General features: G+C 58.6%; 4 protein-coding genes across 4 annotated transcripts; 1 reads left to right on the forward strand and 3 right to left on the reverse strand.

Annotated features, from left to right (window-relative positions):
• Positions 1-589: 589 nt before the first annotated feature.
• PUNSTDRAFT_130626 (uncharacterized protein) lies at positions 590-1152 on the reverse strand (the record flags this gene model as incomplete). Its single annotated transcript, XM_007379878.1, has 2 exons — positions 590-679; positions 769-1152. The coding sequence occupies 2 exons, from the start codon at positions 1150-1152 to the stop codon at positions 590-592; spliced, it is 474 nt and encodes a 157-aa protein (XP_007379940.1).
• A 141-nt stretch (positions 1153-1293) lies between these two features.
• Positions 1294-6526, forward strand: PUNSTDRAFT_49613 (uncharacterized protein). The gene is made up of 15 exons (XM_007379879.1): positions 1294-1323; positions 1404-1506; positions 1557-1599; positions 1723-1751; positions 1812-1898; positions 2286-2397; positions 2554-2624; positions 2695-3200; positions 3262-3282; positions 3422-3474; positions 3678-3805; positions 3891-3990; positions 4091-4304; positions 4416-4612; positions 4690-6526. The coding sequence occupies exons 1-15, from the start codon at positions 1299-1301 to the stop codon at positions 4978-4980; spliced, it is 1980 nt and encodes a 659-aa protein (XP_007379941.1). The 5' UTR covers positions 1294-1298; the 3' UTR covers positions 4981-6526.
• A 1484-nt stretch (positions 6527-8010) lies between these two features.
• PUNSTDRAFT_35413 (ribonuclease CAF1) lies at positions 8011-9059 on the reverse strand (the record flags this gene model as incomplete). The annotated part of the gene is made up of 5 exons (XM_007379880.1): positions 8011-8178; positions 8248-8425; positions 8477-8638; positions 8710-8903; positions 8967-9059. Coding segments are annotated over 5 exons (795 nt in total), but the record flags the coding sequence as incomplete, so codon positions are not given.
• A 375-nt stretch (positions 9060-9434) lies between these two features.
• Positions 9435-10039, reverse strand: PUNSTDRAFT_49616 (uncharacterized protein). The gene is made up of 2 exons (XM_007379881.1): positions 9947-10039; positions 9435-9890 (listed from the first exon to the last, which is right to left on the reverse strand). Exon 2 carries the CDS (start codon positions 9840-9842, stop codon positions 9474-9476), a length of 369 nt encoding a protein of 122 aa, XP_007379943.1. The 5' UTR covers positions 9843-9890; positions 9947-10039; the 3' UTR covers positions 9435-9473.
• Between the last annotated feature and the right edge of the window lie 2328 nt (positions 10040-12367).

A 12367-nucleotide genomic window follows, 5' to 3' on the forward strand; every position in this document is an offset into this window, starting at 1 on the left:
GAGTGGCGATAAAGAGGCTCTCGCAGAAGCGCGGGGTTATGACCGCGCGCGCGCCCAAAGAGATGATGGAACAATTAGCGCGAACCTGGGGATCTGCGCGGAGAACTAACACGCGCGCATACGTATGTATGTTGATGACGTTTCCGCGTTTCTCACTCCCGTCGGCGTTCTGTTCGCGTCCCTGGGCGTTTTGAGAGATCTTTGAGTGCGCGCATGGACGACTGCGGGTACACCATAAACGGGAGAAGGGACGAAACTACGTATGCGAACGGCATCGGGAGGAGGCAATCTTAAAGGCATATGTGAGAGGGCGTTTCGGAGCGGGACGACGCGCCGGCGCGCCGTGGGTACCACGGCGACTAAACACGGCGAGCGGCACGATCCGGACGTTACGAAACCCAATTTTTCGACGACCAAACGCAAAGGAGCGTGAGCGGCGATAATAGCGTATACGTGTCATTAGCGTCCTCTGGGCATCAAAAAAAGGCCGCGCAGAGCGAAGGAAAGCATATAGGATACAATGCGAGGTCTAAATGCGAGTGGGTTGGGTGGTGGTGGTGATGGTCATGCGAAGCGCTGTGTGAGCGTTTCAGAAGCCGGGCGGCACCAAGCCCTTTTGTTGGTTCTGGCCGGGTTGCTGGCCCGGCGCGGGCGGGTACGGCGAACCGGCGGGCATCATCTGGCAAAGAGAGAGAGAGCCAGAGTGAGCGAGACGTCGACGTGGCACGGAGGATTGGGACGTGCGGGATGGAAAGAGACGACACGAACCTGCTGGGCGCCCTGCTGCTGCGCGAGCATCTCCTTCTCCTGGGCGGTGCGCATCGCCTCGTCCTCGAGGCTGAGGGCGAGCGGGAGGCCGACGAGGAGGAGGGAGGTGGTGACGACCCAGACGACGTTGCCGACGAGCTTGGAGCCGGTGCGGAAGGCGGAGCCGGTGGCGGAGAGCTTGGAGGAGATGCTGTGGCGGGTGGCCGGGGGGACGATGTCGACGAGGGCGGCGAGGCGGTCGAGGAGGGACTCGTCGTCGGGGACGTCGGAGGCGGTGGAGGAGAGCGAGAGGGAGGAGGCGGTGCGGGAGGAGGCGGCGGAGGAGTAGGGGGAGCCGGGGGCGGCGGCGGCGTCCTTCTCGTCTACGATTTCGACCTTGACCATGGCGGGGGACGGTGATGGGGGGGGGGTGGACGAGGGTGCGCTGGGCGTCGGGGGAGAATGGATGGCCACGTGGGGGCGGCTCCGGAGAAGCGGCTATTTATACCGCGCGCCCTCTCACTGCTCGTCCATTCGCGGCCAAGTCCCAGATGGCATCCTCCCATGGGCAGCCAGGTGAGAACGCGGCCGTGACCGGGGGCGTCTGCTCATCCCCGCGCTGACTCTTTCCGCGTCCCCCGCCATGCATCGCCCAGGCGTCGCCCTCCCGAACGCGATGGTCCAGAACCACATCCACGAGCTCGCTATCAAGTCCATGACGCCCCCGAGGAAGCAGAACACCGCCTGCGATGCCTGCAGGTCAGCCCCGCGATCGTCTCCCCGTCCCGAGCTCAGACGCCGTGCTCCAGATCCCGCAAGGTCAAGTGCAATCGCATCCCCGGACAGGACAAGGTCAGCGTCTCCGCCCCCCTCTCGCCCCCGCCCCCGTTGCTGATGCCCCCCTCGCAGTGCCAGGTAACAACGACCCTCCGCGCTCAGCAGTAGTACCATTGCCTTGACGTCGCCCGCCCGCAGCACTGCCTGTCCAAGAACTACCCCTGCACGTACGTCCTCCGCCCCTCCCCGTCTCGCACGCTCCCCGTCCAGACGCCCTCCGCCCGCAGACACTACGTCCAGCAGGCGACCAACGAGAAGAAGCGCAACGTCAACGCGTCCCGCCGGCCTCGGGCTCTGAGCACGAACACCTCAAAGTGCGTTCCCCCGCCCTATTCTCTGCCCCACCCCAGTCGTCTTCTATTAAACCATATCGGATCCATCGGATATTAAACACCTCTTTCCCCAGCGGGTAGGCTCCTCTCCCCATCTCGCCGCTCCGGTCGCTCACGTCCCTCTCCCTTCTAGGTCCCCGCACGGCGCGCCGAGTCGGTTGTACGTATTCCCCCTCTTTATCGGCCCGTTCCCACCTGCCGCCGCCCGAACGCGCATCTCCCTGACGTATACCTCCCGTTCTGATGCAGAACGCCCCCCGGTGGCGTGACCTCGCCTTCGCGACAGTAAGCCCCCCTTCTTCCTCCGGATTCGCGCTCGCCTCTTCGGGCCACGCGGTTTCCCATCTCATCTAACCCCGCCCGCCCCAGCTCTCCGGACTACGTGTCCCCGGCGACGAGCTACCCGACCATCCAGACCGCGTTCCACGTCCCCGCGAGCTTCCAGCACGGTCTTGCCGGGCCGCCGATCACCCGGAAACGGGTAATGCAGAGGGCTAGACGGGGTCTCGCTTGCAGACGGAAAACACGCGTCAGCGCGCGCACGTCAAGCGGGGGGGGGGGGCGGCCTATTTGCTCACTTTGCCCGATCTGGAGGCGCGAAGAGGTACGCTAGAAGCTGGGGCGTCGTCGTGCGCAGCGCCAGCACAACCCGTACGCGGAATGGGGCGACCTCGCGTCCAAGCTCGAGGACCTCTCGTACCGATCCGAGTGCGCTCTCTAATCGCCCTTTGTCCTCCTCCTCCGCCCGTTCTCTGAATCCCAAATCTGCCCCCTCCAGATTCGCCCTCGACCTCGTCGAAGTCTTCTTCCAGATCGTCCACACCCGCTTCCCGCTCCTCAACCCGGCCGAGTTCAAAAACCGGCTCGAGCTCCCGCACCCGCCGTCCTACCCGCCCTCGCCCTCCGTCTCCTCCGCCGCCTCCGCCTCCGCCTCGCCGCTCACCTACACCGCCTCCGCCCTCCCGAGCACCAACGGCTCCTTCACGCCGACCACCACCGCCAGCTCCACCCCGACCAGCTTGCGGATCGGCAGCCACGGCGGCGCAGGAGGACGCGGCGCCGCCCCGCTGCACCCCGCCATCGTCGCCACCGTCCTCGCGTGGGGCGCCAAGTTCTCGGAGCACCCGCTGCTCGTCGCAGACCGCACCCGGAACGGCGGACAGGGGCTGCTCGCCAAGGCGCTCATCGATCGCGCGCGGGAGGTCGCCGAGTCGCTGAAGGTCCACCGCATCGCGAACGTGGACCACGTCCTCGCCGGCCTGCTCCTCGAACCTCTCCAAGCCCGTGAGTCCCCGTTCGTCGTCGTCGTCTTCTCGCCGAGATGACTAAAGAAAGATCATCCCAGAAAACCCGGAGGATCCGAGCGGTGCGTTGTTGTTTTTTTTTTTTTACCCCCGCGCGTTCCCGTAGCAGCCAAAACCCCCCTTCGATGTGTCCGTCGGCCCCGCGCGTCGCGGTCCCGAGAGGCGCACACAGGCTCATCCGGATCTCGTTGCTTCATACAGGCTTCCACACCTTCTGGCTTGCCGCGTCCATCCGGCACTTGTTCACGCTTCAGGTACGCGCTCGTCCGGCTTTCCTTATCCTCTCTCCCCCCCCTCCCCCTCGCATGTCTTTTTCCACGCTTCGGCGGCAATACGCGTGCACGCCCCGGTTTCGGTTTTCTCTTCGCGCCTTCGCCTCACCTCGGCTGCGCACACGGCCCCGGCCCCGCGCGCCGCGAGACGTTCCCGGCTGACGCCCGACGATTTTGTATCGCAGATCAACCACAAGTCGGTCATGGGGCATATCCAAGATCCCGAAGCACGTGGGACGATGATCTTTGCGTGGTGGATGGCCTTGATCGCCGACGCGTACGGGTCCGCGTACTACAGGCGAAAGCCGATGATGTGGGTCCCACCCCCCCCCTCCTTCACCCGTTCGTTATCCATCCACGGGGCGAGTAATGTTGACGAGGACTTGCGATGGCGCCAGCGACGACGACGACTACGATATCGACTTTTACACCACGGATCCTATCGTGACCGACGGCGACGCGCAGGCCAACTCGACGCGCGAGCAGCTGGAGTTCCTGGCAAGTCCGATTCCCCCCCCCCCCCCATTGGCACGCGCATAAACCCAGAGCCCGTGGCTGACGTTGTACGCCCTCTCCGTGTGCGCGCGCGCCGGCACAGGGCTACTACCGCGCCTCGCACGCGCTCTCGCGGACGGCGCGACAGATGTCTCGCCAGCTCTGGCGGCCCGCGTCGCAGTCGGAGGGCGTTCCGCTCGCCGTCGTGAAGCACCTCATGAGCCTCCTCGTCGACTGGCGCGAGCGCTATCTGCCCCAGGTCGGCGTCCCGAGCAACTTCGCGGCGGAGTGGGACTTTATCTCCGCCATCTCGGCTTGTGAGTTCCTCTCTCTCTCTCTCTCTCACACACACACTCTGTGTGTGTGTCCATTGCCGGTCGCTAAAGATAGGGATGTGGGTTTCTTTTGTTCTTTTTTTTCTCCCGCAGGCGCGAGTGACGCGACGTACCATGTGATGTGGATCATCCTGTTCAACGCCGTCGACGACTACGGCGTGCGCGAGGTGAACGAGGTCGTCCGGTCCGGCGCGTCGCCTCGCCTGTCGCACAACCATCTCGAGGCGGAACAGGTCAAGCGCGAGATCATGAAGGAGACCTTGCACGGCGCGTTGCGCATCGCCGGACTGGTACGTCCCAACCCCCCCCCCCCCTTAACCTCGTTCCCGAACCTCATTTTATACCGTCGCTCAATCCGTGGGTCCAGGCCGGCGTCCTGGCGTCGAACGGCTACCTGCGCCTCGACCCGGCGGTGATGCACGTCAGCTGCATCCAGGCAGGCACGGTCCTCGCCCGGCTCGGCCGCCCGGAAGTGTCGAACTGCATCGCCGCGCTCGACCAGTACAGCTACGCGTACGAGGAGGCCGGCGAGCAGGGCTCCGAGATCAAGCGCGCGTACGCGAAAGCGCGGGCTGGCGAGTCGGAGCTCATGCATATGGCCTCCGTCGCGCCACGGTTGACGGTCATGGTGGAGCCTCACGGCATGGATACAAGTTGAACGGGGGCGGCGCTGCACATGCGTTTTTGTTTGGTTTACGGTACGGGGCTCGTGCACATGGCCTCCGTTATGCCCTGCCGACCGGCATGGGTTATATGGCTTGGATACCAGTTGAACGCGGGCCCGCCGCACATCTTGTTTGGGTTCTAATGTGCTTTTCCTATTCTGCATAGAACGGACTAGGTAGGAAAACGAGCATCGCCGTGAGTCGTCGACTGTGTTGATTATACCTCTTTTGTATGTACAATCAGTAAAGCACTGTGCCCTGCTAAAGCCTTTCGATGCAATATATATATAACTTCGCGTAGAACGTATGCATATACAAAGAATGTACGCCAAAGTGCGACGAGATATCTATCATAGCCTCGTGCTCTTGACCACCTTCGAGATACCCGTCTTCTCGCCTTCGTACCTGCCTCCCGTCGCCGCGAGACCTCCCTTGAACACCGCGCGCTGCGACGACACCTTCTTCTTCGCCTTCTCGAACCGCTGGCGCTTCTTGACGCGGGGATTGCGCACGCTCTTTGGCCGGGACGGCGTCAGACCCTTGTTCTTCAAGATCGCCCGGGTCAAAGACCGCGGTCCGGCGGCTTCGTCGCCACCCTCCAGCTCCGCGCGCTCCGCCAGGCGCGCCTGGTCGTACTCCGCCTTCTTCTTCTCCTTCTTTTCTTTGGACTTGCTCTTGACGAGGGAATAGTAACCTTCCGCGTCCTCCTCGCCTGAGAACCCGTCGTCATCGTCCGATCCAGCGTCTCGGGCGCGCTTCTTGCTCTGTTTCGGCTCCGGCTCCTCGTTATCGAGATCGTCTCCGCCCTGACCTCTGTCGCTCTTCTTGACCTTCGCCTGATCCCGCTTTCGAGGTTTATACGGCAGGTCATCGTCGCCGCCCATCGTCGCCGCCCGCGCGCCATCGCGCTTGGCAGCGGTGCTCGCGACCTTGGCCGTGTAGAATTGCAACGACTTTTTGCGCGCCTTCTTGTCCGCAAGGTCGGCGTTCTGAAGGGCAGATGCCTCGCCGTAGACATCCACCACGCCGCCGGCAGCTGCTGTAGTGGTGTTCGCTTTCGAGCCGGATGCCGACACGAACTCGGGTTCTTCGAGGTCGAAGACGACTTTGGGTTCGGCGTTGGCCTTGCGTTTCTTCTTCGGGCGGCGCTCTTCTGTCTGTTCATCTGCGTGAACAGGGCCAAGAGACGGTGTCGGATTGGTTTTGTCTTTAATCTTCTTCCCCTTGCGCTTCTTCTCCTCTACCGCAGCTGCAGGCGGGCTAGAACTGCCTTCCAGGGTTTCACCCGCTATCAACTGCTGCAGCTCCTTTGCGCTCATGTTATCCAGACTGCCCATATCCACGTTGTTGCTCCGTCCACCCGCGAATAGCTTCAGCATATCGAGCGCCTCGTCGTAGTCCACCGCCTCGTCATCCAACTCTTCTTCCCCGCTACCTTGCTCGCTGTCCTCGTCGCTGAGGTCAAAGTCGAGGTCCTCTAGCGTCGCAAGAGACTGCTTCAGCGTTAGAAGGCGCTGCATCACCGGATGTGCGCGGAGCTGTTCCGGTTTCTGGGTGTACTTGGGACTTGCACGAAGGTGAAGGTAGAACGCGAGAGTCGTGGCGTACGTGAGGAGTGCCTCTGAAGGAGGAAAAAAAGTTGTATTAGCGCCAATGGCAGACCCTAGCACCCGAGCCTGTACACGCACGATAGTGTAAATGCACCATTCCGAGGCTGAGGGTATCAGGGGTCGTTGACCCTAACCTATCAAGATGGAAAATGAGATCACGTACCCACCAGAACAGGAGAACAGGAGAACAACGTACTTCTCCAGCTTGGCCTGAGTTCTGACGATGCTGTGAGCAATGTCCTCCCAATCCCGAGCAAGTGCGAGAGTTTCCGGGCTGTTCTTCTCCAAAGCACGGAGGACGGACGATGGGTCTGATGACACCTGGGCGTCCACAGTCGCGTTGTGTACGTCATCAGCCAATGGACTCCATAAAGTAATATGAGCACAACGACGCTAGTAACATCATGGCCAACGTACTCTTCATCTCCAGTTTTGTAGGCGCCACTCGCAGTAAGCTCCTGCGCATCCCCAAGGCCGAAGTCGTCATCCGCCAAGACCCTGCGTGCCTTGGCTTGAAGCCTCCGTGCTTCAGCTTCCTCCATCTCCAATGCCTCCTCATCGTCGCTCTCAAGTTCAGCGGCATTCGACGAGTAATAGGCAGATTTCTTCTTGCCCCAGGATTCTTCGTCCTCTTCCTCGTCCGTTTCATCGTCCTCTTCACTCAAAGTAGCAACACTCTTCTTCGTCGTCTTCGCCTTCTTTTTCGACTTAGATGGTACGACCAGGGTTTCGGCCTCGTCCTCGTCCTCGGCGCCTTCATCCTCCTCATCCTCGCCTTCGTTCTCTGAGCTAGAGTCTGGAATGCCTTCTAGAGCAAAGACCTCGTCCTCATCCCCGTCATCTTCATTGCCTGAGCCCTCCCCATCTAATAGAATGCGGTCTCTGGAAGCATGAACTACTTCAGTTAGCTACTTCTCCACGGTGGTGAATAGGTAGCGCACAGTGATCCTCCTCGTCCATCGGTATGTCGTCCATCGTCTCCCAGCGCTGGATAGATGCATCCTTCTTGTTCACTGCTCTCGGGCCCTTGCGAGGCTTCGAGCTTTTCGACGTGTTACGGCGAGCCATGGGTGAAGCAAGAGCTCGAGGTATAAGATTGGGCACAGCCACCACACACCCTCAGAGTAACGGTCGGGGATGGATGAAGAATTAAGTAGCGATGGATGATACAAGACAACGACAGCAAGACATATACACGGAATGCAAATACAAGAACCATGAATACTATCTCCCGCCTACACCGATTGCCGTCCGTATAAATTGTTGTGTTGCGCCCATCGGCCCGTACGGGGTCGATGGCGGTAGCGCGCTTGGTAGCGCGTTCCCGATCGCCGGCGCGGGCAGCGCGATTTGACTTTGCGGTGTTGCCACCGCTTGCCTGTCTTCCCGCTCGGCCATGGTGGCACCTCCGGCCGCGACGTTGTTGGTGAGGGTGAACGTCTGCCCCAGGCCATACAGCTTGCCGTTGTACTCGTCGTGATCTATCCGATCATCGAAATATAGTTCGCGCATCTTGAAGAAGGTCGCCATGGTCAGAAGCGAGTCCGATCCGGCTTGATGCGACTGCCCAATGCGCAGCACCTGAACGCGGCGAGCAATTGGGTGAGACAAATCGCAGGCGTGAACTACGTATAAATGGAAATAGCTTACCCCGAGGTCGTCCGCGAGGTCTTGCAAGCCACCCTTCAGTCCTTTACATGCCCGCATCATGAACTTGATGTCGTATATGTTAGGAAACCATATATGTATGAGGTCAAAGAACTCGTTCTCCGATGTCGGTAAGCTGTCTCCAGTGAGCAGCTTGAGGAAGTAGCCGAAATCATAGCCACTGTCGTGGGGCGTGAATTGCACGCATAGATGTATGACCATATAAACGCACCTATGGAATGAAATCCACCGCGCCTCGTCCGTCAGCACCAATCCCGACGTGATCATGAGCTCTGCAAAGTCGTTCTGCGAGATGCCTTGGTCCCGGTGACGGTCAAAGTCTATCCCTGACTGTTCCAGGAGCTCGATCGAGTCTGGCGCGCACATGTCTTCGCTGAAGCATAGACAAGGGTGATATAAGCACGCGAGCGCCGACCATATCCTCGCGCGCTAAGCACGACGTACTTGATGTTGAACCGGAAGTTGAATTGCCATGTCGTTACATCCTCCGGATAGTTTCCCTCTTCATCTGCAAGAGTAAGACCAACTTGGATGATCTTTAGCAAGTCGACGTTACACCGCATTGTCTGATAGTGGTAGTCAGATGATGTCTTGAACGCGCCTATTGGTCGCGCGACGACGCCGGGAAACTCTGTATCCTATGAGGAATCTATGCATCAGCGTTCGCTACATATTATGGTCGGGAAGTTGTCTACACCCACCATGGCAACGTACGGATAATGCTCCATGAGGGTTCGGATGTTGCGCATCTCGACTTCGAGGTTGGAAGCCCACACCTCTCGTATTCGTGACATGGTAAGAGCCGGGATCCAGAATTGTGTAGCACCAGCAGGCGCCGGTAGAAGCAAACTGTCCGAAAGGAGATTGATTGCAAGAGTAGTTCTTCAGCGACGCGAGGAGCTAGCAAGACCACAGATGACACAAGCGCCCGCCACGGCGGGGAAGACCTTGGTATACACGTTGGGCACAGCCACCGTCAGATCTGTATTTAGAGAGATAAAGTGATTTCAGAGGATAAATACCGCATATTGGTGTATGCACTAGCGATCGGCCCCACTATACTGAGTGCCACCTATCTCAAGCATCTGAGCCAGAGATCTAACATATATAACAACTCATGGACATGGGTGCTGGATCGGAAAGTCTGTCGTCAGACCCAGGCTGTGGTACTTCAAGTTAATACATCGTCACCGCTCTCAGGCTCATGATCATGCTTTAGACTGTGCTATATTCCCTCCCTTTGAGCTTCCATCACCTATCGGCCGTGTGCCTCTTTCCTGCATATCAATAGTTTCCCCGACTTTTTCGTCCTTCTTTTCCATACGCGTATCCTCGCGCACCTTGCCCAGCAACAACGTAGTGATGAACGAAAGGCCATACCATGGCACCATCGAGTAGAAACACCACTCGATTCCGACGCGGTACGCGCCGCGTATGATACTCTGCCCGGCAGGGGATAGTGAACTGATTACGGATACCGAGTCCGGGCTAGACCCTGCTAGCTTGGAAAGGTCCGAAGGCGAGAAGGCGCCGGAGACGATGGCGGTCGTGAGCGCTGTGCGGACGTTGTTATTCATGACCGCCCCGCACTGCGCTAGACCAACAGTTCCACCGAGTGTACGCGTCTGCGGAACGGCCTTCAGACTCATATCTTTCCGAAGATATTATCGCGAAAACGCACAAACAAAGTCAAAGCAGTCACAACCGCATTTCGGTCTTCGTGGATGATGAATCTTGCCTGAAGAGCCAGAGAACTCGTGGCTAGGCCCGTGCCCAATCCTGCCATCGCCAAAAACCTTCCTTCAACCATCAGCGCCCCGTCGGAACGCTCGATCGCTTGGCTCACCAATTTACCTCCGTCTGGTTGTCTTTAGCAATGGAGTTCGCTATGAGCCCGAGGGCGACAGTTGTAACCACCCCACTGAACTGGATTGCGTAGCGCGGCTGTGAACAAAACGTAACCGGCTTAAACCGCAGAGCATACGAATAATTGGAATCCTCGCGTACCTGTTGGAGCCATCTGACAATGAAGATCACGATACAAGCCCCGACGCCCATTCCTGGCGCAAAGTATACCAGCTGCACGCCCGCTTTGGCCGCGTCGAGCCCCTTCGCTACGACCAAGAAGATCGCAACGAAGTAAAACATCACTATCATCACCATTCCGGAGACGAAGGACGCGTATTGACAAATGCTGATATCCTTCGATCGCAAGACATCCAGCGGCAATATGCTGGCCACTCGGAAGACGCTGTGGAGAGGTCGATCGCCGGGGACAGCTTTCTGGCGCGTCTCGAGGATGTACGCCCATGCAACGGTTGCAACAAGTAGCAAACCGCCCACCACAAGCGATACAATGACCTTTGCCGACCGCCATTTCTCGTTCGACCCCCAGTTGAGAGCCAAGAGGATGAGAAGCCCTGCGCCGATGAATAGTGTCCCACCTATCCAGTCTATCCGGAGGACCTTTGCAGCCCACGAGGCCCGCGAGGAACGTTCAGGCTCTTGCTGCCACGTCGGCAAAGCCCGTCCTTTCTTTGTTCGCCCACGGAGAAGAAAGAATCCTAGGAACATAGAAAGCGCGCAGCCTGGCAGGCTACACCGAAGACAACGTGAATGATACTCCTATCTGAGAAGTAATTCGAAAGACGCACTTGATGGCGAATATCCAACGGAACGACACTTTGAGAAGATTGCCTACGGTATCGTAAGCATACGTTGACTTGGAGTGAAAGCGATGTGCACCGACCACCAATCACGGGCCCCGTACTATATCCGGCTGCGTACAGCAATAATAACAACAACCACTGGGCGCTATTACTCGCAATGGAACGAGAATCGCCAATGATGACCCGCACGACCTATTGGTGAATGCAGTCTGTTGTGAACTAGTATAACTATGAGTTCTTACCACCAAGAGTCCCGCTGCTCCAACACCGGCAATTCCGCGTCCGGCCAGCATCATAGCCATGTTTTGTGCTCCGGTACTGACGGCACTCCCCACCATGAAGATGAGCAAGCTGAGCTGCAGACATGCATGCCGGCTGAATATGTCCGCAATTGACGCGAAGATCGGCAAGAAAACAGTGGATGTCTGGGGCATCATCAGCGCCGGGTGAAGAATGACGATGGTAGTCAGACAACTGACGAGCAAGTATGATGTTCCAATCCAGCTACATTGCACAGTCAGCTAATGTATCGCAGGAGATGTTGTTATATACGATACCTTTGCAAGTCGAGCCGGTGAAAGGCGGACTGATCAATGCCTGAGTGATCTTTGACGTCATATATAGTTGAATAACTCACCGCAATATCCGACTGGGCGGTGGCGACGACTATCATGGGATTCAGAGACGTGCCTCCACGACCGACGTTCGTTAGGAGCGCACTGACCAGTGTAATCCAAAGTTTCCAAGTAGACAGGAAAGGCCAGGGAGGCGAGCAATATCAACTGCCAAGTCTTCGGGTTCTTACTCGCATAGCTTGCACCTGTAGCATCGACCTTCCCTGCCACAGCCTGACGCTCAGATGATTGCTCCATTGAGGAAAACTTGAGATGACCTGGTAATGTTTCGCGTACGGCGAGAATCGTATTTTCAGCTCCATCAGCGTTGCTTTTATACACGACGCACCAATCATAACTCACCGCCCACAAGGAAAGGCACTGTAGCGCACGCTCGCCGACAACGCACGCACAGCCACAACGCGACAGCGCATTGTCTCTTGCTTATCATCCACGACTGCCTGCTCGTCTATCGCACACGCAAAGCTACCGCGGCCACGAACAACACAATGCAACGTCGACGGGCCAACATACCATCAACCATGCAAGATGACCGGGGGCGCCACACGCAGAACAACGGGCCAGCGGACGCGTTGCGAGGCGTCAAGGCCACGAAGGAGTTGGGGCGCGCATTGCGCACGACGACGGCCACAACACCGGGGGCGATAGGTATAAATAATGCGACTGTATGTACTGAGTAGCCAGCGAATCCTAGCTTCCTTCTCCCCCACTGCGAAAACATACCTCTGAGCCTACAACCCCCCTCTTCGTCTTCTACATTGTCGCCCCGTCTCGCGTCTGCGTCTGCGTCCGCGTCCG

Source organism: Punctularia strigosozonata (assembly GCF_000264995.1).
Source record: "Punctularia strigosozonata HHB-11173 SS5 unplaced genomic scaffold PUNSTscaffold_2, whole genome shotgun sequence".
NCBI classification, from domain to species: domain Eukaryota; kingdom Fungi; phylum Basidiomycota; class Agaricomycetes; order Corticiales; family Punctulariaceae; genus Punctularia; species Punctularia strigosozonata.